At 43.3% G+C, this 23,631-nt stretch overlaps 1 protein-coding gene across 1 annotated transcript; it reads right to left on the bottom strand.

Annotated features, from left to right (window-relative positions):
• Positions 1 to 2,668: 2,668 nt before the first annotated feature.
• On the bottom strand, positions 2,669 to 23,631 carry chrnb1 (cholinergic receptor, nicotinic, beta 1 (muscle); the record flags this gene model as incomplete). Its single annotated transcript, XM_079215987.1, has 11 exons — positions 23,413 to 23,631; positions 20,825 to 20,958; positions 17,122 to 17,166; positions 16,521 to 16,630; positions 14,443 to 14,551; positions 13,726 to 13,870; positions 13,417 to 13,602; positions 11,614 to 11,837; positions 8,512 to 8,687; positions 3,026 to 3,173; positions 2,669 to 2,815 (listed from the first exon to the last, which is right to left on the bottom strand). The coding sequence occupies exons 1-11, from the start codon at positions 23,471 to 23,473 to the stop codon at positions 2,669 to 2,671; spliced, it is 1,485 nt and encodes a 494-aa protein (XP_079072113.1). The 5' UTR covers positions 23,474 to 23,631.

Here is a 23,631-nt window from a genome sequence, read left to right as displayed (position 1 = left end):
ATGTGCTGTAATGTGACTTTAAATAACAGGAATTTGGGGTAAGAACATAGTCCTAACATTACAATAGCTATTATTAGAGTAGAGTAGTTAGAACAGGGATCAGATCCACATCCCTGGTGTTATTCTGATGATGTCAGAGCTGTGGGGAAATAAAGAGAGATATGAAGAACTTGCCTCTGCTAGAGCATAAAATATATTATTCATCAGAGCAAAGCTGACATGGTGTGACTTAATATGTGTCATATAAGCCATTACAGCGAATATATTTATGGGAGTTTAAAGGACGGCTGCTGAAAGCCTGGGCTCCACAGATACAGCAAAGTGAAAACCTCCAGGATGCAGTTGCCAAAGTGAAGACCAGAATAACCAAACTTCTTGGTAGTGAGGTGTCATCAATAGAGACGAAAAGGTCCCATTGGATTCAAGAGTTTGAGCCGAGACAGAACCCCTCAGAGTTAGAGGTGAGCTGGAGGCACGGAAAGATAAGCATGTCGGATGCGATATAAAAATAGAGATGATGTCGTTGCCATAGAAATGCTGAGAGAAGTTCTGAGACGTGAAGAAAATGAGTGTTATGATCGATGAGGTTAAGGCCTGGATATGAACTGTGGATTCTGCTGCTTCTTGGATCCTTCATGTTGGTGCTTACGGCAGTAATGTCTGTATTTCGAGGGTCGTAAAATAGATATGTAAATACTCACCTCTCTGTTTCTACTTCCTATCATCTCCTTCTGGTGCATCTGAGGTCACACCATCCTCGCTCCGCAAAAAAAGGTAATACATCAGAAAATGCCTCTACCTTACCCTCCTGCACGCTACCACTCTCAGTATAAATACATCAGTCAGAATGCACAATATGAGTTTTTGTGTATTTGTCTCAATGCTACAGTTTCATGGAAGGTCAAAATGTGAGATAGAAGATAGAAATGAGGGCAATTTAAATGCAATTTAAATGCAATTCAGCTAATGCTGTCGGAGCTATAATAGTGAGGCCCAATCAGCACTGTCGGCACAACGAGACTTCCACCCTTCAAATGGTTCCGCTCACACTGCATATATGCATGAGTGTATTTACACACACAGAAATATCAGGGAAGCCCATGCAGCAGTGTCCGGTAACCACTAGTGTGTGTGTGTGTGTGTGTGTGTGTGTGTGTGTGTGTGTGTGTGTGTGTGTGTGTGTGTGTGTGTGTGTTTGTGTGTGTGTGCAGGATTATTTATAGCAGAGGCAGGCATGACTCTCACGGCAGCATTCCGACAACAGATGAAGCCTTTGATATCTTCCCTTCAGATCTTTATTTAAAAAAATAAACTGACACAAAATGAGAACAAATATTAAAAGAACAGGTTTGTGTTCATGTTATGTGTAATGGGGAGTAAAGGATGTGTGTGTGTGTCCAAGTGAAAGCGAAACACTGAGAGGTGCAGGTCTCCTATATAATGGGAATTCCACAGGCTATTGGTGCAGCTGGTGAAATGAGGTGGCTGCTCGACACAAGAATATTCTCCTTGCAAACGCACACACACACACGCACACACACACACGCACACACACACGCACACACACACACGCACGCTGGTGCCGAAAATACAAAGGGGATTAGTACGGCTGCAGATATATCCACAAAAGCATGTGCCACACACATGAAAGGCATACAGCTTGCTCATTATAGCATCTGGTTTGTCTTGGTGTTTATGTGTGAACACCACATATGAGTATCCAACTCTGGATCCACTTTTAGACCTATATTCCTACTGTAGCTAATACACAAAAAAACACACACCAGCATCTTAGATTTACACACATGGCAGGTGCGTTAACATTGACTTGGTTCGTATATTTCATGCAATCATCAATGCCCTTTCACACAATAATGCAGTTTTGATGTTGATCATGTGTCCAAATATTTCATGGCAGCAAGACAGTTCCAGATGATTAAGGCAACAATACTGAAGCTGAGAAGTTACAGAAAAAACCTCAAGATGCTCATTCGTTTGCATTTACTTACATTATTTAAATTAAATGAATTCAATAAATCACAGGCTGTATACACAAATGAAAAGATTCAGTCGCCGTGATGTCACCCATCGGGTTGTGTACTGCCGCTTTAAAACCTTGAGTTCGGCATTTTGGCTGTGTTCCTCTTAAACTAGAGATTGAGAACATAAATTCGTGCTTACAATGTTTACAGAAAGAATAAATGAAGTTAGGAGGAGGGTCATTCTCTCATAGACTTCTATACAACCAGACTTCCGTTGGCAACCAGATGGCCACGAGAAGGCAGAATGCAGGTTTAAGGCACTTCAGCATCAGCTTCACTTCTCAGAACCGGAGGATGCTGCCGTTTAAAAATTGAGGTTAAATGCAGAAAAAACGCTGCAGGAGTTCTTGACAGAACACAATGACAAACAAACATCAGCTGGTCACACAACACGCCGTTCTCTCAGGGTAGATACAGAAAGATACATGCAAAAAAGGGTCAAGAACTGGTTGCACAGGACTTTGAGTTTGAGTTTCGTACATACTGTATAAGAGTTTCTAAATTGTAGGATGACGGTGAACTACAGGGAATCCTTTGGCGGTATAATACAGGGAGGTCTCCGCCCTATTTGTTGAGGTGGTGAATCAGGATGGGTATAGCTCAAGAAGAACAAATGTCCCGCTGCTTCAGGGAGCTTTGAAGGGGTCGGTGGGGGTGTGGTTGAAGCTGGCATCAGCAAAGATGGCCAAGGTGCCCACAGTGGTGAAGACGACGAAGATCCAGAGGAACATGCGGTCCACCACCATAGCCACATACTGCCAGTCCTCTTTCAGCTGGACCAGAGCAGACGGATGGATGGATGGAGGAAGAAGAAGAGGATGGGAAGTGAGTGAGTGTATACAAGCAGGGAGTGGTGTGGGGGGAAGACAGAAGGGATGAAAAGAAAACAGGGAAGAGTTCAGAAACCGAATGATTGCTCTTCAAAGATCCAAGAAACAAAATGAACAGAAGTGAGAGAAAAAAGGCCCGAGAGGCCGGCTTACCGCCTCAGAGTCCTTCCCGGCCTGCAGAGACTCAGCGATGAATGTGATGGCCCCAATGGCCGACTTGAGCTCGTCAGGTAGCGTGAGGTAGCTGCTGGGGCCGTCAATGAACTTCCTCATATCCGTGCACATGCCCTCCGGCTGAAACCTAAACAAGCCGCACACACAAACATTCATGTCACGGGGGAGAAAAACACACAACAACGCACACAACATTTGGCATAACAAAGAAAAAATGGGCCTCAGGATTAATCCCGGGGAGAAGATGCACTTAAAGGATCCCAAACTGAGGAAATGACACAGAGCGCACAAGCAGATGTCTGTCCAGACTAATTAAAAGCTGTAAAATAGTAAAGTGTTTATAAGGCGGGCTGCGCGTCTACTCTGCCGTCATTCAGGGAGGAATAAAGAGAAGGTCAGAGGACCCGCTCTGCCAGTGTGGGAGCCACCGCTCTGCATCTGCTGACCGGGCAGCCTCTGTGTGTGTGTGTGTGTGTGTGTGTGTGTGTGTGTGTGTGTGTGTGTGTGTGTGTGTGTGTGTGTGTGTGTGTGTGTGCTGGCTGTGTTTACTTGTTACCCTCAGTTACCAACCGTCAGCTGCGATGGCGTGCCGGCGGTCGCTGTGGGCGTCTTTCGCAGCCTGGCTGTCGCTCACAACTTTCCACGCGACGGCTTCCGACAGTGGGCCAAAGTTGTTTTCAGTCTTTATCAAAACCATCACAGAGGACATGAACTTCACCGCCGGTCACACCAGACCAAGTCAGAGTGTTTTGAATTTGGGCAAAAGGGGCAGTTGATTGCGTATGAATTCCACTTTTCAATACACAAGGACGGATGCGTCATTTCTGCTGTCAAAATTGTTGTGTGTCGCTTTAACGAGCAGCTGGTGTAGAAACTTCAAAGCATTACTCATTAACCTGTTTTTTTCTGCGGCTGAATTTCCCACGCGTAATTGCACAGAGCGTCCTTGAGAAGTGACACATGGATTTCCGTTGTGGTTGCCTCCAGTAGGGCGTCAGACACAGCTCTCATACGCTGGAGGTTTTAAGTATAAGTTAAAAGGCTTGGGAACTGCCTCTGAACCTAAAGGATAATTGTGGCTTATTACGTGGAGTTGGTTTAGTTAAATTCTGGCCTCTGTCTCATGTCCCGTATGTCCGGTCTCTCTCCAGACTGCGACAGAAAGCTGGGCTTTAAGTTGACCCGTGATGTGTTTTCCTTGAAAGGTCAGGGGTCATGATTTTACAGTTCTTCACCGTTTTCTCTTCCAATGATGGTCAGTTAAAGACCTGTCGAATTGAGGGCCAAAAATGAGACTGTATAGGAAATTAATGTAATTCAATTCCTGGACATATTCGATTCAAATAGAAATAGTAGGAATACAGAAACACAAGATACACACATTCAATTATGAGCCATCGCTTATGAACCTGCATATACTGTTTGTAAAAAGGTGTATTAAAACAATATTAAACCAGAAATAATGTTATTTTATTTTGAGCAGTATTCCCCTTTAACAAAGCCACTAAAACTCATCTGCTCTTGGTCCTTGGCACGACTTTGTCCAAACGCATTAACACTCTGACCAACTAACTTTATTATGCAGAACAGCTGCCTTTTATCAAACATCTGTTTGCTTATGAAACACCTCAAATATGAAACACCTTACATTTTCTCGCTCTGATGAAAAAACTCAGATAAAATGAGTTGCAGGCCAGGCAGCGCACCGCCAGAGGGCAGTATGGCACTTTCTCTCTTCCTAGAAAACATTTAAAAAGGAGTGCAATCTGACCGACAAGGCAGAATACAGAGCTGCTTAGTATTCAGAGTGGCAGTGTGGTGGTTTACAATGCAGCGCTGCTGCTGCGAGTGTGGCAGGTGAAGAGGCTGAGACCTAAGAGAGGTGGAGCCTCATCAGATGGAGAGAGAGAGCCACACATTGGCCTTTTGACCCCTCCTCCACTTTTTCTCCTGCGTGGCTCGAAGTAGCACTTCATCAGCGAGAAGTAAGTACTATTCAGGAGACTAATTCAACTAAAACCGTCTGCGTCTGGTGCCAAGACATGCACTAAACCCAATTAAGAAGGAGTGTGTGAATGTGTGTGGGCTCAAGAGAGATACTGCTGTCTCATCAAATTGCTCTAATAGAGCGCCCCCCCACCCCTCCTTCTTCTTTCGTCACCAGTTCTCTCACCTAGACACGCAGCGTCCCGCTCTGATGTGTCAGAGTCAATTTGTGAGGGGTCATTATTATTTTAGCAACGATTCCTTGCCGCCTCCCGTCTTTCCCTCCAGACACATTTCACTTCTCACAGGACGTGAAGGATGGAGAGGGAGTGAAGGCTACGGACCGCGGGGAGGATTTGTGGTATTAATAGAACGACGGGGAGGCTGAATAGTTAAAGGTGTCACACAGTCGCTGATGTCCAGGAAGCACGGAATCCCTTGTCTTTTCGTGTCGTCCTCCCTGCCACCAGGAGACGACTTTGCCAGGAAAGAGGGAAGCTGCTTGAATAGTTAGCAAATAGCTGCAGCAACTCAAATTCAGCCAGTAGAACGCTTATTGAATCCAATAAACAACCTATCAAAATGTGCACAGACCCGAGGATTGATAAGCCATCGTCTGCTCATGTTGGACAGAGGACAGACCGAAAGCTACTGTGACTCACTGTCGCCAACTCGAGGAACGAGTGGTATTGCAAGACAAGACTGGACGGGCTAGCTTGCTCATTTCAGTATGCAACACAATACATAGACATCTTTGACATAACTTCAACACTATAACCTCTTTACTAGTAGTATATATATATACAGGTAAAAGCCAGTAAATTAGAATATTTTGAAAAACTTGATTTATTTCAGTAATTGTACATTATACGGGTAGATTTTGCGCTGTGTGCAGGCGCCAAGTCCTGTTGGAACTTGAAATCTCCATCTCCATAGAGCAGGTCAGCAGCAGGAAGCATGAAGTGCTCTAAAACTTGCTGGTATACGGCTGCGTTGACCCTGGATCTCAGGAAACAGAGTGGACCGACACCAGCAGATGACATGGCACCCCAAACCATCACTGATGGTGGAAACTTTACACTAGACTTCAGGCAACGTGGATCCTGTGCCTCCCAGAGTCTGGAGGAGGACAGGAGAGGCACAGGATCCACGTTGCCTGAAGTCTAGTGTAAAGTTTCCACCATCAGTGATGGTTTGGGATGCCATGTCATCTGCTGGTGTCGGTCCACTCTGTTTCCTGAGATCCAGGGTCAACGCAGCCGTATACCAGCAAGTTTTAGAGCACTTCATGCTTCCTGCTGCTGACCTGCTCTATGGAGATGGAGATTTCAAGTTCCAACAGGACTTGGCGCCTGCACACAGCGCAAAATCTACCCGTGCCTGGTTTACGGACCATGGTATTTCTGTTCTAAATTGGCCAGCCAACTCCCCTGACCTTAGCCCCATAGAAAATCTGTGGGGTATTGTGAAAAGGAAGATGCAGAATGCCAGACCCAAAAACGCAGAAGAGTTGAAGGCCACTATCAGAGCAACCTGGGCTCTCATAACACCTGAGCAGTGCCAGAAACTCATGGACTCCATGCCACGCCGCATTAACGCAGTAATTGAGGCAAAAGGAGCTCCAACCAAGTATTGAGTATTGTACATGCTCATATTTTTAATTTTCATACTTTTCAGTTGGCCAACATTTCTAAAAATCCCTTTTTTGTATCAGCCTTAAGTAATATTCTAATTTTGTGACACACGGAATTTTGGATTTTCATTTGTTGCCACTTCAAATCATCAAAATTAAATGAAATAAACATTTGAATGCATCAGTCTGTGTGCAATGAATAAATATAATGTACAAGTTACACCTTTTGAATGCAATTACTGAAATAAATCAAGTTTTTCAAAATATTCTAATTTACTGGCTTTTACCTGTATATATATATATATATATATATATATATATATATATATATATATATATATATATATATATATATATATATACACACACAGTGTACAGTGCTGAGATAAAATGCATGGAGTACACTAAATAAAACACCTCTGCTGCAAACACCTCTCATATTTAAAACCAAAGGTCAGAAAGTTAACTTACTTTGCAACAGCTCCAACAATGCCTACATTTTGTCAGTAAGTGCAGCCTTTAATGCGAGCATATAAACAATATGACACAGTGGCATTTACACACAGGACCTGTGATATGTGACTTTTCAGTTTATATGTCCAAGCGTGCTTGCACAAAGACCTCATAGTAGCAATAAACTGTGTGCTCTTTGCGCATCTTGATTTCTTAATCTAAACAACAACTGCAATGTGGGAGGAAGTGTGGAATTGCGTACTACAACTCCTGTCCTTCCATATTTGAGGTAACCACAATGCCTGGTAATGTTTATTAATGTAGACTGAGAGCTGGGTTTCATATGAAAAATGCAAGCTTTCGGAAAGCAGGAAAGGCTGGCCAGCTGACTCCCAAGATAACGCCCGACACAGACTTAAACCTGAGACTCCGATACACATAAAACACATGTATAAACACTTGAATTTCATTGCACAGTGCTGTCCAACACATTTCATGTTTTCTAATCACTACTTTTGCATACAACCCATGTTAAAGGGATCCAGATATGGACATGTATTACAAGTGGGTATACACATTGGAATTAAAGCTTTTAGATGTGAGGTCATAGAGGATTTCACGCCTGAAGATACTCTTTAACACAGGATATTATTATTATATATAGTATTATAATTATCTATATTTGGAAGACCTTTGTGTCGACAATGACACATCTTCGAAAATCTAACAATTCATATTGATACAAATATGTATCTATTACTCATAGAAAGGTAGTTTCAGTAATACAAAATGGAAACCACATTTAATTACATTGAGGTGCACCCTAGAGTAATGGACTATTCAATCAAAGGACCCTGATTTAACGACCAATCTCTCCGAGCATTGAAGCTGCGGTAAAATGATACAAAGAATCATTTGAATCCAATAATTAGAGCAGATGGGAACTTAGCACTATCAGAGCACTGGATATATTTTTGCAACTTGCAGAACGTTCTCTCTCTCCATCTCTGTTGGTGGACTCATTGTTTACCTTCTGCCTGTGGATTGCTACAATAGGGGGAAATAACAATGAACAACGCCGCACAAACACATGCACCCACCGAACGCACCCACACACAACAAACAGGGTCAATCGATGAACATTAAAAACAAAACAAAAAACACGATTCCCAATCAGTCAACAATAGGCCAGACTTGACCAATCAGATTCGACGATGCAAATTCCTAGACGGGGGACGTCCCTAATGACATTGATTCACTAAATGTCATACGTCTGTCTTGGTCTTGGAAAACAGGCTCGGTATAACTACCATTGTGTACATCTCCAACATACTAAGCGCTATCACATGCACAGCCACTACACTTGAGGTTCCGGAGCAGGCTCTGGTCTCACCTGTTGGGCTTGGGGAACAAGATGGAGGAGTCGGGCTTGCGGATGAAGTATTCATCAGCCACCTTGCTGATGGTGACCACCTTCTTCTCTCGACGGGGCATGATCTCCAGGGAGAGGGGGGTCTCCACTTTCGGCCTCAGCATGCCCAGGTAAGGAGGCAGCAGGTGGATGAAGATCTAGGGAGAAAGAGAGTTGGCTCAACAACTCATATAATAGAATCACTTTCTTAGCGCTTCCATTGCTTCTGATCTGATGTGTTATTGAACTGTACTTTCCACTCTAGCTTCTTGGCTCTGCCAGACCTCCAAATACCATCGACTTCTCCGGTAGTAAAAATTGATTTGTTTGGATTCCCGTTTGGTGATTTATTGGACAGCTTGAATGTACTTGCCTTGCATTTGCCTATTAAGGCTGAGACATGAGTTAAAATGTTGAATTTAGCAGTGAGATAACCTTTGAGAACAGTTGCTGCTGAATGATGCGGGCGGGGAAACCGAATGGTTAATGCTTTCCAATTTCTCAATGTCTACCCTGAAGGTGTCTTTGAGCAAAGACAATATAAACTCTGGATACTCCAGTCTTCAGCTGTACTTCAGGGGTACAGGCCTGGCTGTCAGACTTGGAGCTGCTTTTCAATGGAATACGATTAAACAGCAAACCATTGGGCCAAATGTTAGTTTTGATCAACATCATAAATGCTGGTTGGCTCTGGTAATGGCTCTTTCATCTCCACTCTGAAGTGATTGGATATCCTTAATTTGAAATAACTCTTGGCTAGCCTGTGTTAAACAGATGGATGTCATGAATCCTCGCCCCACTGGCGAGGATCATACGGCACTGGAGCTTCATGGGGAATGTAGCGTGAGTGGAAGCAGCTCGACTCGCACTGTAGTTTCAAAGAAAAAAGGATGATTTAGCCATCATTCAAAATCAAATATGCCTTATGTTCTTATGTGACCTTTCTTTTCAAACCCCACCTGTTTGCTTGCAACACCTGTCATATTTCCCGTTGACTGCCCCCTCTGAGCGGGACATCAGAGCAGTGAGTCACACATAGTGACATGATCACAGCAACAGAGATCAGCCAAACAGAGGAGCGCTAAGACATGGTGTTGAAGTAGCGAGCTACAGGGCACATTCAATTTGGACTATCCTACTAGTCAACAGTGAATACAAATATATTTAAAGGAATAATGAAAACACCAAGGTGTGATTCTCCCAACATTCTATGGAAAGCCGGCCAGGCCAGTTGATCTGATTAATTAATAGGTAACCAGAGTCCTTTCCAGTAATCCCATCATTGGCTCTGGTCTGGAATATTCCGCTTGTGACGCCTGTTCAAGTATAAGCGGATCCAGGGGATTTTGTTAGTGCAAAGTGACAGTTGAAAAGTTGAAAAAACACACAAAATCAGCCATTAGGATAAAAGCAAGGCGGTCACTACTGCGGCCTACGTTTCATACACTTTCTCACTGACCCCGTGTGACAGCTGCTGTACTTCCCGCTGCTTTGCACGTCATTAATCGTGTCTATCAGAGAGAAAACGTCGCTTTGGAGAGCTCCACTTCATCTACCTCAACGAGTCTCTCCCTTCAGGTTTAGCGGTAGATTAAGCTAACTAATAAATAGGTGGGTGTTATCTTCTATAAATTAATTGTCAATATGTGCATATATCAACCTCTCTGGCTTCCTGCTGTTCCCTGCTGAAAAGTTTCACTGACTGCTGCCTCCTCTTGGTGATGAACAACTGCTTCAATTTGGACTTCTGTTCGGATTTGAGCTCTTAAAAACCTGTTGAGCTCTTTATATCAGGAAAATCAAGAAAAAATCATGGTATAAATCCCCCCCCCCCCAAAAAAAAAAACATGTTAGGTATCAAATTAAACATACAAATCAGGGCTACAATAATATATAATCCCCATGTACAACCTCTAAACACAACTCAAATAATACATAGTATTAGGGGTTAGGGTTAGGGTTATTAGGGTTAGGGCTTAAAGGGTGTCAGTAGTATTACGGATCTATTTTTCCATCAACACTGATGCATGACTATGGGTCAAATGTGCGTAGCGGGGGTGTGGTTGAGCATGACAGGGCAGTCAACTGTTGGAATTTGGAGCAGAAGAAAAGGTTAGCCTTGAAGTTGTGTAGTGGCAGAAACATTTGAAGTGTATATTACAGTTTGCCCACGAATAAACACTGCAAAAGTACTAGAAGAGTTCTGGTGTCTTGCTTCCTGGTTCCTGGGCAAAAGTGAAGGGAGACTCTATGAGATTATTACCAGTGCTCTGTCCACAGACAGCACACTCTGCTCTGCCTTACAACATTTTGATGAATATATGCATGTTCAGTGTCTTTTTTGTTTGGCACCTTGCACGTATCGTTTAAAGAAAATAGACCTAAAGCAGCTGCTTAGACTCAACTGATGTGTGTCTGTTACGTGAGACGTGTGAGTGAAAAACACATCTGATACACTTGCAGTCTAGAAGGGGAAGGAGTAGCCAATTGTGGTTTGTATTCCTTCAATCAAACATTAAAGCTGTGGTCGTTGCAGACACGCATGGCGGAGATCAGCACCTTTTTATAGTTTGGATCTTATCTCTTCCTCCCATCAATCCAGCACAAAGCAGTTTAGTTCCATCAAACCATGCAAATCACCTGTGTATAATAAAAGCCTTTGGGAGGTGAGTGTTCCCTGAAAGCGTGACAGAACCTGGACCAAAGTCCATAGAGCTGCTGCTCAGGCCTGTAATTAGCTTTCCTTAATGTACATCAAGGGCAACTGGCGTTAATGGTATAACATGACATTCAGGTTGTTGAGGACCATCGACCTAATACTGCCTAGACCAAAACTACTATTGCCTACATCTCAGAAGTATCACAATCATCAACATTACATTACTACATTTACAGCCCATATTTACTACACTGATGCAGGCGTTGCTTGCACACATTCATGGATGTTGTGTATTATTTAATTTTTCTTTTCTTCTGTTCTGGTATATTCACACTGTCACATTGCTGCATATAGTTAGACGAACAAAGCTTTTAAAATGTGATATTGTTTAATAAGAATATCCCATAAAGACTTGACGGTCTCACCTTGCGGACCCACATAGGCATCTGATGGGTGTTGGCTGAGCGGTGGTGCAGGTTTAGGACGACCACGCTGAGGATGACCGAGAACGTGACCAGGATCATGGTGAACATGATGTAGTTGACGATGATCGGGACGCCCAGCGACGTCTCTGGGATCTTATCCGCCAGCAGCAGCAGGAACACGGTGAGGGTGAGCAACACGTTGATCGACAGACCCATCTTCTCGCCTGGATGGGGGAAAAATGAAATATGAATATAATGTTCTTAACTGCTTGGAGGAGACCTTAAGGCAGCCGCCCCATGCGGTTCACCACCAATGGCTCTAATTGCAACCCAGGCACCAGAAACGGATCAGTGTACGATGCCAACATTCTTTCCTGGGGACTGGGCTGCTAATTGTTTTCACTCTAACTTTTGCAATTACAGCATGTTCCCTTCTAGTTTGACCAGGACATGGTTTGTTCCTCCTTCAGCTGATGCACTATTTTAGCCACAGCTGGTCCATGTAATTCACCAGTAATGACTCTAATAGAAAATTCATCTCCCATTCTAAGTGAGGCTGATGGACCAATAGAGCCAGGCCTCCTAGGTGCATTTCGTGGTCACTCACAAACTGTGTTTACCACAGATCGGCTGGAGTTGGTGGGTAATGAGAAACTGATGTGCATCAGGGCAGTGCATGCTCCCTCACTGAGTAACTGTCAAAACAGAGGCATGTTGTTCACCTCACGTTCAATATGTTGAGGTTGACAGGTGATCTCTGGGAAGTAGTGTAAAAAAAAGTGTAGAAAAAAGAATACACATACAGGATGGAAGAGAGCTTTATGTGCACAAACATCGCCTTCAGTGCCGTGACCAGGAAACACTTGACTGATTGGATTTCAGCAAAAAGTCAGTAAAATGGTCCAAAAATAATTCCTCATTAACTCTTCCCTTTTATTCATTTTGTTCTGTTAATTGTTTGATTCCACATAATATGCACTATATCTCCCCAAGTGAGGATTTGAATGCTGTTTCAGATGGAGAATGACTTTTTATTTAAATTCATTCATCTATGTCCAGCGCTTAAAAAACAGTATTGGATTCAACTTTTTTTTAAAGTGTTATTTTTGTGAAATTGTAGCACCAATTCCCTATAGCTGTCGGCTGTATGGTTTCTTTATGCCTCTATGAGCTTCAATGAGTCATTTCACATCCTGCGGGTTCAGCAGGTTCTCATTAAAGTCACAGTGCAGGATGAAATGGCCTGTGTTGCCCCTCTGATTCTTCGGGCCTCCACTAGTGCAATCTGCTGGTGCGTCTGGGGACCTGCAGCTGATCACAGACCAGCTGGGCGTATATATGGGCAAAAGAGCTGCACTTCTGGGCCTCTTGGCCTTTTCTCTGCAACCCTTTGACACCCAGATTATCTGTGTATTGGGAGCCAGTCGGTCAGAACCAGTCTTAGTCCACAACTCTATAGTCAGTTAAACGCCTGAGTGATTAGCCAATGAATGCAAAGTCTATTAGGCCGAGATAAATCATGTGAGTGCTGTGAACAAAGTACAGTCTCCAAGCTGATTACTACCATTTCATTTTGGGGGTTATTGATTCAGCAGTGCTCTATGAAGCAACTCTCTAATCGGAAATGGAATCCCTTTGCGACGGTAATTGAACACATGTGTGATTGCCCAATTCAAGCAGACCACACAAACACAATTAGGAGACGGTAGAAGCAGTTTTAGAGAGCGACGATTCTGCAAAATAGTCCGAACCAAAGCTCCATCAAAATGGAAACGGCGTGCGTCATTTGCATCGTTTGTATACCTGCATCAGGAGGCAGGTAGAAGTTAAAGATGGCGATGACGGTGATGAGGATGCAGGGGAGGATGACGTTCAAGACGTAGTACAGGGGCTTCCTCTCTATGATGAGGTAGAAGGTCATGTCTTCGTACAGGTCGTCGTTCATGTTCTTCCTGCACGGCCTGTGCGTGATGTGCCACTCGCCGCCCTCTGGGGAAACAGTCACACCTCAAATTAAGATCGCCCAAATGACAGAATGCATCAAACGTTCCCCTTTGCTCCCTAAAAGCCTCATGTGCCCCTTCACCATGCGGTTCCCAACCGAATCCTCACCGGTGTAAGCTTCGTCCAGCTGGATCTCCCGGATTTCGTTGCCTTTCGAGTCCAGCGCGTACTGCACGTTGATCTCCGTGGAGTCGTACGTGTAGGAGCGGAACTGCATGGTGCAGTTCTGCCAGTCGAACGGGAAGTATGTCACCTGGATGCCGAAACAGAAGGAGAAACATTGAGCCTCTCTCGTGAGCAATCTCTTACTTCTCTCTTGTGTTTGTAAATTAGGAAAAACGCCTATGCGGGATTCATGAAACGTGAGCTAACAGCCAAATCTGTCCTTACCCACCTGAGTTTGTGATGAACTGCGTTTGATCTTAAATTGGATGCCAGGCAATTTGCCCCCGGTAATCGAAAACGGCTTATGAGCCACTCGTCACTCTCAGCAAACACATCTGCTCGATCTTTAAATAAACCCTTCTCCCTTCTCAATGCAGAGGAAAAATAAGCCATTGCCACTTCGTCCCATTTTATATAGTGCGAAGAATCCTAATATATTATGTGTGGTGTCAAAACTAACGATTGGATCGTGTGTGTGTGTGTGTGTGTGTGCGCGCATAACGGTATCGCTGTCATTAAGGCCAGAATCAATCATCTTTATTAAGGACGCACAAATTGATGAATGCAAGGAAAGTTCTCAAATTTCATGCATGCACAATTGAAGATGAAATCGTGCGTGAGGCCCGATGATGAAGTTTAACTTTGTTTGTTGATATTCACCTTAACTCCACAGGAGCTGCAGTAGAGCGCAGGGGGAGTCCAGGTCACTCTGCCGTCACTATAAGCCTGGACGTGCACGTGCAGCGCTACGTCAAACACCCCGTCATTACTGCAAAACAGAAATGACATTTTCTAGAAATGTTCTTTTCTTGCACATGGACATTACCATCAGAATAGGATTGCACTTTAAACATCTTTTATGAATCGTGTACAGGTCTGGATGGTTGTAAATATGACAGTGGTAGCTTAGACTGGGGGGCATATTTAGTTTCTTCCCAGATTACAAACCTGCCTCGAATGAAGCGATTATGTACTGCACGACCCCGCTAAAACATTTTAATTGGCACGGGGAAGGAATTGGAGGGACTCTCCACATGTCACAGGACACTTCGAAGTGTCGCACTACAGCCGGGTGTACACAGAGCTGTTATCTGGCCATCAAGCTCATAACACGATGCACAACAACAGACATCGAGTCAATTAGGCCCAGATTTCACCGTCCGTCAGGCTGCAGTGTTTAGCTTTTATGGCCCTGGTGGATTAACAAGGAGAAGCTTGTGTCCTTAAAGCGGGTCCTCCTAAAACCCTGTCCCTGTGAAGGGGCTGATGCTGCTTGAATGATCAGCATTGATCACACACACAGAGGAGGATTTGCACACTTCTGCATTTGTGTCTATGTGCGAGCGGCTCCAAGTGAGCTGAAGGAGCCGAGTGGAGCCATCGGCTCGGTTCTCAGGAAGCCTTGCTGCTTAATTGCCTATAAAGCGTTGATAAATGGAGCAGTGGGGATATTTACACCGGTGTTAATGGGAGTGTGTGTGGGGGCGAAAGAAAAAGAGACTGCACTGGCTGTTCTAAGTATCTTAAGTTTCTAATTTAAAGCGGTGACATTGAGTGTTTTCCATTCCAGAGGTACTGTACTGCGCCGCACCGGGGTCTTTAACCTAATGTCCACTGGTTGCAGCTGCGCGGTGCTCTGGGGCCATCACACCACGGAATAAATCTGCTGCTCGGCCACTCCGGCAACAGATCATTTGAGCCTGCACTTGTTTGAATGACTTATGTCGCACATGGTCTTGTCTTTATTCCCTATATTGAATAGAGGAAGTGCTGCCGCAATCCTTATCCACCACTCTCAAGGAGAAATAGAAGAACGTGTTTTGCTTAATATACATAAGGATAAGATAAAAACTATTCAAATGCAGACAAAAGAATATTTTCATAATTTGGTACAAATCTACCTGACCCGCCAGATGGTTTGTTTCGCAGAACCTTCTGAGAAGAAGTCATTGGAAACTATCAAGAAAAGGGCAGATACTTAAAAAAAGAAAAAAAACCTTGGCAGGTGATTGGATGAACCATCTGTCAATAAAACTCTTCAATTAAAGTCAGTCGGAAGAACAGCAAAAAAAAAGGTGTTCTTAGCTCTTCATTCAATGAAGAAATACTCTCCTCTTCTGATTTAGCTCATGCTATTGCAGCATCTATGCTAACCTATTTAGGAGCCGCCACTTTTGTTTTGAAAGAACAAAACAGTCGCCTCTCTGTGTCGCGTCACACACACACATGCACACGCACACACACACACCTAAAACCACACCTGTAGTGGTCAGTAGCTCCAACGCATAACTTTAAACCAGACAAGATGGATTTCGTTAACACGTCACCTGCCCTTTCAACCAAAAGACTAAAAATACCTACAATGATTCATTATGACCTTGAGTGCACAACTCGACATATGGAATGATGTATATGGAGTCAGACTGAATGAATCAACAAACATGATCATAACTCTGTGTCAGCGGAGGGGACTATTTAGGTTCAAGACATTTGTCATATTGTTGCAAAAACATATATTCTACATGTCTTCCACACAGGGAGCAGCAGGTACATCAATATGTGTGTGAAGGAAAACACTAAATGCCCCTCTGGGCCAACACAGAAACCACCCCAGACAAAATAAATAAATAAATACTTTGTTTATTTTTATTTTTTTAAAGGAGGAAAGTGACCAAATGGTTTCTCCTCCTTCGGCGCTGATTAATTCATGCCCCTGCGAGTGCAGTGCTTATGCTTACTTATTTATGAGGACTATGTCAGGCAGCCAAACCTTCGCAGAGGGGATACGCATCACCTCAATCCCATCATGCTCTTTGGGTTCCCATGACAACCGATGATCTGTCCATTCCTGTGTGAAAAAGAGTTTGTGTTTATGTGTGTCCATGAAAAGGGGGCAGGGCCAAGAGGGAAACGTCACATTTACATATGTAACCAATTTGTCATTTCATCAGTTTATTTCTCATGTTTCCACTGCTGTAATTAGATTCCACCGGGATTATTCCCCTGTGCATTTATCCTTGCATAACACAAACCATTTGCATAATTTTTCATTTTGCAAATACTCTTGTGTTATTAGGACTACTCTGAGTGTTCCCCTTTGGTTATGTGTGCATTGTATCGGCACGGAGCAACACAAAGAAGGAGGTCTCGCATCAATGCAGCTATTTGCAGTTTGTCAGTGGTGTGCGTTAACGAAATTTCTGAGAAAGTAACGAAACAAACTGTTGATAGATCGTTGTGTGTTGGGGAGGGCTTGAAATGCACTTTGGTGCAACGAGCACACAGAAAGAAAGGCCGCCAGGTGTAGTGGGAGGAGCTTACCCACACAAACACACTTACCAGGTTCATGACAACAATGGTGCTCATTTCTTCATTTTTCATATTCTGGAACAACAAGTTAAAATGATCATTTGCACACATTCATACACACAATACGACATCTTCAAATCATGGGATGATACTGCAGTCATATTCTCATCATTTAGGTCTATTCTGGCAAAAGCCTTACCACCAACATTTTTTACTCTTAGAATTACGGACAGAGCAGAGCAAGAATCCGACAGCTTTCCAAAACTCTATTGGAGATCTACGTCCACATTTAGTTTGCAAAGAGCTTTTTTTCCTGATTGACATTGAGGGCCCAAGGTCAGTGTGACTCCTGAGTGTTGTTGGTTCTCTCAGAGGCCACATCATTGACACACGTTGATGCTTTCGTTAATGACTTAGGATGAGGGGCATCGCATGGGGATTTTTTTTTTTTTACTTTTCTGATATGACAAAAATCCGATTTCTCAACAACTTAAAGTGATCCATTTCACAGTGTTTCCTAGTGTTGAATACATATTATGTGCATAAGAGATGATGACTGAGGTATTACATCTGTTACAGTGATCATAGAAGCCGGAAAACAAGACCCACACATCTCTTTCTGCATGTTTCCCCTTGTGCTGCTGCAGCCTTTTACATCAGTCTGGTGGTATTGCAGTGATATGAAAATGTAACTGCATTACTGTCAGAACTGTTTGTGTGAGCAAGTGAGCAGAGTGGCTAATCAGACATGAGAGGGGTGCATGTCTAAAAGGGGTTTACGAATATAGGTTTTAAAGTAAAGGAATGTCAGTGTCCCTTTAAATAGTCATCTAACTGGACTGCCCAACATAAACTTTTTGGGATTATTTCAAATGTTTTGTTAATAATTTGTTTCAGGAAGTAAACCAGAACTGTGGGATATTTATTATTAACTCTTGCTCACAATACTTTTTTAGATGTTCCTTTACGTGCCCAGCTGATGCACAATCTGTAAACATACAGTTTCATGCCGTGATTCTAAAACACATGACATAACTCACACTTATTTGTATTTGTCAGTCGCAGTTTTAAACTGGCAGACGACACAGCTCAGAGTCATCCAACACAGAGCTCATGTACATGTCTACCACAAGGCAATGAATACACGTGTGTGATTGTCTGTCCAGCAGGAAGGTGGAGCTTCCCTGAGCCGGGCCTGCTATTTTAAACGCTGGGAGGAATGTCAGGGAGACAGCTGGGACGGAAACAGGGAGGGCAGGGGAGGTTGACTCGCACCATCTTGCTCTCTCGCCCTCACACAAACACATCTCATCACTGACCTATCACTTACTGATTATTATAATACGGGTAGATCAAATCAAGCATTCTGATTGGTTGAGAGTGAGTCACGAGGTGTAGTTTATTCAGCCATAAAGTACTGTACAGCCTGTTTACATTTAGAGCGTTCCATATCAGTGCGCACTTAAAAACAACAGGTAGATGTAAATTGCGCGACTGTTAGTTGTCATTTCAAGCTTGACAGTTACCAAACATGTTCGTGTAAACTTTGATATTGTAACGTCCGCAGTACGACCCGCAGACGTTGGTTTCCTTAACTTGCAGGTGTATTGCTTGAGTGTTCACAGTATTGCAACGGGGCTCTTCGCTAACAGTAACGTTAGCTCAAACGGAACAGCTAACAAGCTCACTTAGCATCCCCCACACTAGCATAACGAACGACAACACAACGTCACTTCCTCCCTAAAATGAGATGAGGAATGAAAAGGGTTTGACCACAAAATCGTGATAATTTCTAGTGAGAGATAATTACGTCGGTCATTTCCCGACGCGAGGCAAGTTCTCTAAACATTATTGAGGAGAAAAATGACGGAGAAAAGACGGACAGAAGCAGCGAGAGCACTTCTTTACATCGGTGGCTGCGTGTCATCCTCCACCTGCTTCCAACCGACCTGGTCAGTAAATCACAGATTTACTGACCAGGCAGTCAGTTTTTTAGTCCCGTATGTGCGTCCCGCTATGCAACCGCCATACACGTACGGGACTATTTTCTCTGTCGCTGAAATGCGATACACAACGTTTGGTGGCTACAACTATTTTGTGCTGAAAGGGAGCTTACTATTACTATTTATAAAGTCGCAGGTACCCGTATTATAAAAGCAATAAGTTACTCGAGGCAGTACTGTGTCTACAATAATGTAACAACTCCCTTGAACAGTACATTATTGCACGACACAGTACTGCCTCTCGTACCTTATTGCTTAAGTATTCCTGTACCCGTTTGGAGGTAACTCTGGGGGTAGGGTAATAATAACACTCCTGTTATCCAGCTGACTAGTTCTGGGCAGGTGAGGGACAGAGCATCAAAGTGGGTCAGTCTTCAAGATCGTTCCACTCCAGAACTTGAGGGTCCCATGTGACTTCATCTCAGAGTGACACTGACCTTGAGCGGAGGTGTAAGAAGCGCGCTCGCTGTAGTCGCGTATGTAAATGTGACAATGTGTGAAGAAGCCTATGTATCTGCATTGGGGGAATAAGGAATCCAGTACTGCACACCAGTAGCATACCTCTGTGTGCCATTTGTATCAGCAGGACAGCCAGAGCTGAATTCAGAACCCAATGGCTATCAGATATATTCACTTTATTAAAACGTTATAGCTCTACATGTGTTTTGTTATCCCGTCATGTCTACAGCACAGAGAGCAACCACTGTGCTGAATGTTTACAGAGGACATTTGTCTGTGGAAATCAGATTTGATCCTTAAATACGTACTCATCAGAGGCATTGGAAGTTACAGTATTGACACCGATTCAAATAGGAAATGTCCAGAAGATTAAGTGTCTTGACTGACACATGAAAACCCCAAAATCCAAACCAGTGACCCGAAAAAAAAATAATCAAACCAAACCAACGGTAAAAAAGAAATGTAAATATTTCTGCACCAAAAGTACTTTTCATATCAGTCTTGCAGAAATGCTTAATACCACAGAATTGTTTGGATTTAGGCAAAACAACTACTTGGAAAAGGGGAGAAAAAAAACATAATTGTTTGTGTTTAAAATAATAACGTAGCAAACGTGACATCCTATCAACCACCCTTAGTGGACTTTCTGATGTAATAATTCAAAACAAGCACAACAAAATTACACACACATGACACATAACAAGCCTAAAGTCGACGTTGACTTTTGGTTTCACATGGGACACAGACAGCGGTCTCCTGCGTGAAAGTCCTGTGTTTGTCTGACCCATGGACAACCCCTCCCATCCGATCTTAATGGACTTAAGGGAATAGTTTGTCAAACTCATTATTATACCACGCAACTTTCAAAAATGGTTGGACAATATAACACATCACTTGCTCTAATCAAATGCAAAAACATCGCTTTAATATATCTGTGGTTTGCAGAAATGTACTACCAAGCATAATGCCAACATTCTTTATTGAGACAGGGATGTACAAATCCCAATATTCACATGCTCACATAATTATAGCTTCTTATTGTCCAACTTTCTGTTTGCCTTTTGTATAGCAACTAGCCAGATTCTCTTTTATCTACTCATTTCTTTCGTAAATGGTAGAAATGTTGTGAACTTTTAGAGTTGTAGCTGGTAGATGGGTAGACAAGCCTCTGTTTCTTGTCATATCCCGTATACCTGCCAGTGTTTCGTTAACATTCTCGTTGTGCGTGTACGCATGTAAATATACAGATGTGTCGGGGGCTCGTGCCTCACCAGTCCAACAAAGGAGGAGAGGACCATCCCCACACGAACCACCACCCTCTCTTCAGGCCTTAATGCTGGCCGCACCTTCAGGTTGTAGCCGGTAAAGAGGGTCTTCACCAGAGCCTTCTCCACATCAGACGCACCTGTACGACAAATAGGTAGACGGCTTGTATGATTTCATAAACGATTGGATGATGAAGAATACATTGCATCAGCAGACAATAATAGTAATGACATGGCTACTTTTGTGAACCCATTTCCTTTTCTATTAAATATTGTCTGTCTCTCTCAGAGCTTAAAATTCATAAAATGAACTCAAACACTGTTTCTGCTCTGTGCAAAATCCATCACACCGGGGACAAGTGAGGACGAAGCTAACTGACTGGCAGGCAAGGTGTGTTGTGCAACCAAAGAAAATAAAAAGTTGATACAGCACAGTGAGTGAATGCTTCCCAGAATTAGCCAGATCAGCTGTAAATTAGGGGGTAGTCAATGAAATCAATGGAACATCCTCCCGATCCTTCTTAACAAGACAGAGTCCCACCTTCTGCCTCAAGACCCACTCACATCGACTGCAAAGACAAAGCAACAGGGACGCAATCCAAATGAGAGTTGAGAGGGAGAGCGAGCTGAGCGGCGGCTTGTGGAGAGATTTCAGTGACTGTGCAACAGAGTAAATTTAGGGGAGTTTGGCTTTTTGCAAAGGTTGCAGGTTGGCGTGGTGAAGCCATCGATCAATCCAAATACTGGGCACAATGTGTTTTCTTTGATCCTTTTGCTATGTATCAGCGTCCCCTATCAGTGGAAACATGTAAGAATGTATGATTACAGTCACAGGCTTCTGTTGAATGCAGGTAAACAGTCCATGCAGAGAGCAGAAGAGACGAAAACACATTGACTGAAATGAAATCTCGGAACTCAATCCAACTTTCGCCTGACAGTGATATAGCTTTTTATTGGTTTAGAATTAGTTTATAAAGTAGCTAATTGTGAGTGTAAACAACAAGCACAGAAAGAAAAGGAAGTCTCGGCCCGGATCCCGCTGGCTACACTGGAACCGCAGAGATTTAGCCATTTATGGGTTACGAGATCATCTTAAAATGAGCGTTTCATATCTAGAGAGTGGGTCCTCTTCACGAAGTACGCCGCATTTTACCTGCCATGTTTCTACAGTAGCCCAGAATGGAGCAACATAACACTGGTGAGAGCCTTTAGAGTTTTTTACATTACCTGAAGGCAACAGTTTCACACTTTGCGGCTCACATTTTAGCCGTCTTGGAAGGGGAGGAGTGAGTGGAGGGGAATGCAGTTGTTTGCAATCTGCAAGCAACTGCATCACTGTCTTTTGGACAGTACCTCAACACATGTAGTTTACCACATAAAAACTGAATTAAAACCGTCAAAATCCATATAATAAATTCCCCTTAGATTATAATCCCTGTGTTAAAAGTAACATTTACAGAAGTGTTCCATGTTAGGCCTGCAAATCTGTGAACCTCCCAAAACCCAAACGATTACACTCCACAGCAGTGTCATACATAAACTCCTGCTTCATTTGCACCAATTTCCTCCTCAGTGTTGGAAGGTTAGACACATTTATAATCAGCAGCTCTGGCGATGCAGCATCCATCACGTTTGGCAGAGCTGAGGCCCCGGCAGGATCTGACCTGACAGGAATAAATGACAACGATCACCAAGCAAGGCACCCCCCATTAGCCAGAGGCACAGGCGAGCATGGCTGCTGACGGGCGAGGCTGGGAAGCGGTTGTAGAAGGCTAGAATTTTGCATTCTGTCCCTCGTCTCTGCCCAGTTCAGCTGACTTGGTAAATATACCGGATTAAGTGGGATCAGACAAGGTAAAACCATGCTGAAGCATCCTTCAAACGTCCAACACCATAGTGTTGGACGTTTGAAGGATGCTTGCCATGAATATAACTGATGGCAGTGAAATACAGAGCAAATTATGTGAATGGGCATTTGAAGTCACTTTGACAAAAGACAGAAGAAGCATATATACCCTTCCTACATAAATAAAAAAACACTTAAAATGTGCTTCCAGGTCGACATGAGTGGTTTTGAGTGACATATCCTGATCCATTGCTGTGGAAGCTGGTCGCCGGTAAATATCATAGACCACAAGAGAATCTCTACAAATAACATTAATGACGTCAATTAGGACCAAATACCTGCAGAAACTAATTGCATGAGCTGTGCTTTCTTTTTTTTCAAAGCTGTGCTTTCTGTTCAGCGCTAATAATGAAAAGTTAGCATGCTATCACACCATAAGTAACTATTATGTGCTAAACATTAGCACGTTGCCATGACACAAAGAGCTTGTTCGCACGTGGATGTTAGCTAACGTTAAGCACAGAGCTGCTAACCAGCCTGAAGACCTCTAGTCTTGTTATAATGTGTTTTAAAAGACCAATAATGTGTCTGTGTAGTGAAAGCTGGCATTAACAGGTGTTTTTTGTTCATTGTGGCATTCTACATGTGAAATTGTTAGTGTAGTATCCATTCAAGAAGTAATGTTATTACTTCACGGCGTGCCCTGAAGCTCTTCAACATGAGTGTGTTGTGTCAGCTTGTGCCTTACCTCCCAATGTGCATAGGCTGCCCACACAGCATGCCAGCAGGAACAGATCTGGTCCTCTCATGGCGCCCTCCCAAACCAAAAAAGGTCTCTCCTCCGCAAAACAGATACTTAGTCGGTAACTCCAAACTTTTTTGAGTGTTTTTTTTTTCTTTCTTCTTTTTCAATTCCAATGCAGCTCACTTCAACTCCTCTGTGTAGGTCTTGGTTTGGTTGGGGTTG

Source organism: Taurulus bubalis, assembly GCF_910589615.1.
Source record: "Taurulus bubalis genome assembly, chromosome: 3".
Classification (NCBI taxonomy): domain Eukaryota; kingdom Metazoa; phylum Chordata; class Actinopteri; order Perciformes; family Cottidae; genus Taurulus; species Taurulus bubalis.
This window is presented reverse-complemented; position numbering and strand designations above follow the sequence as displayed.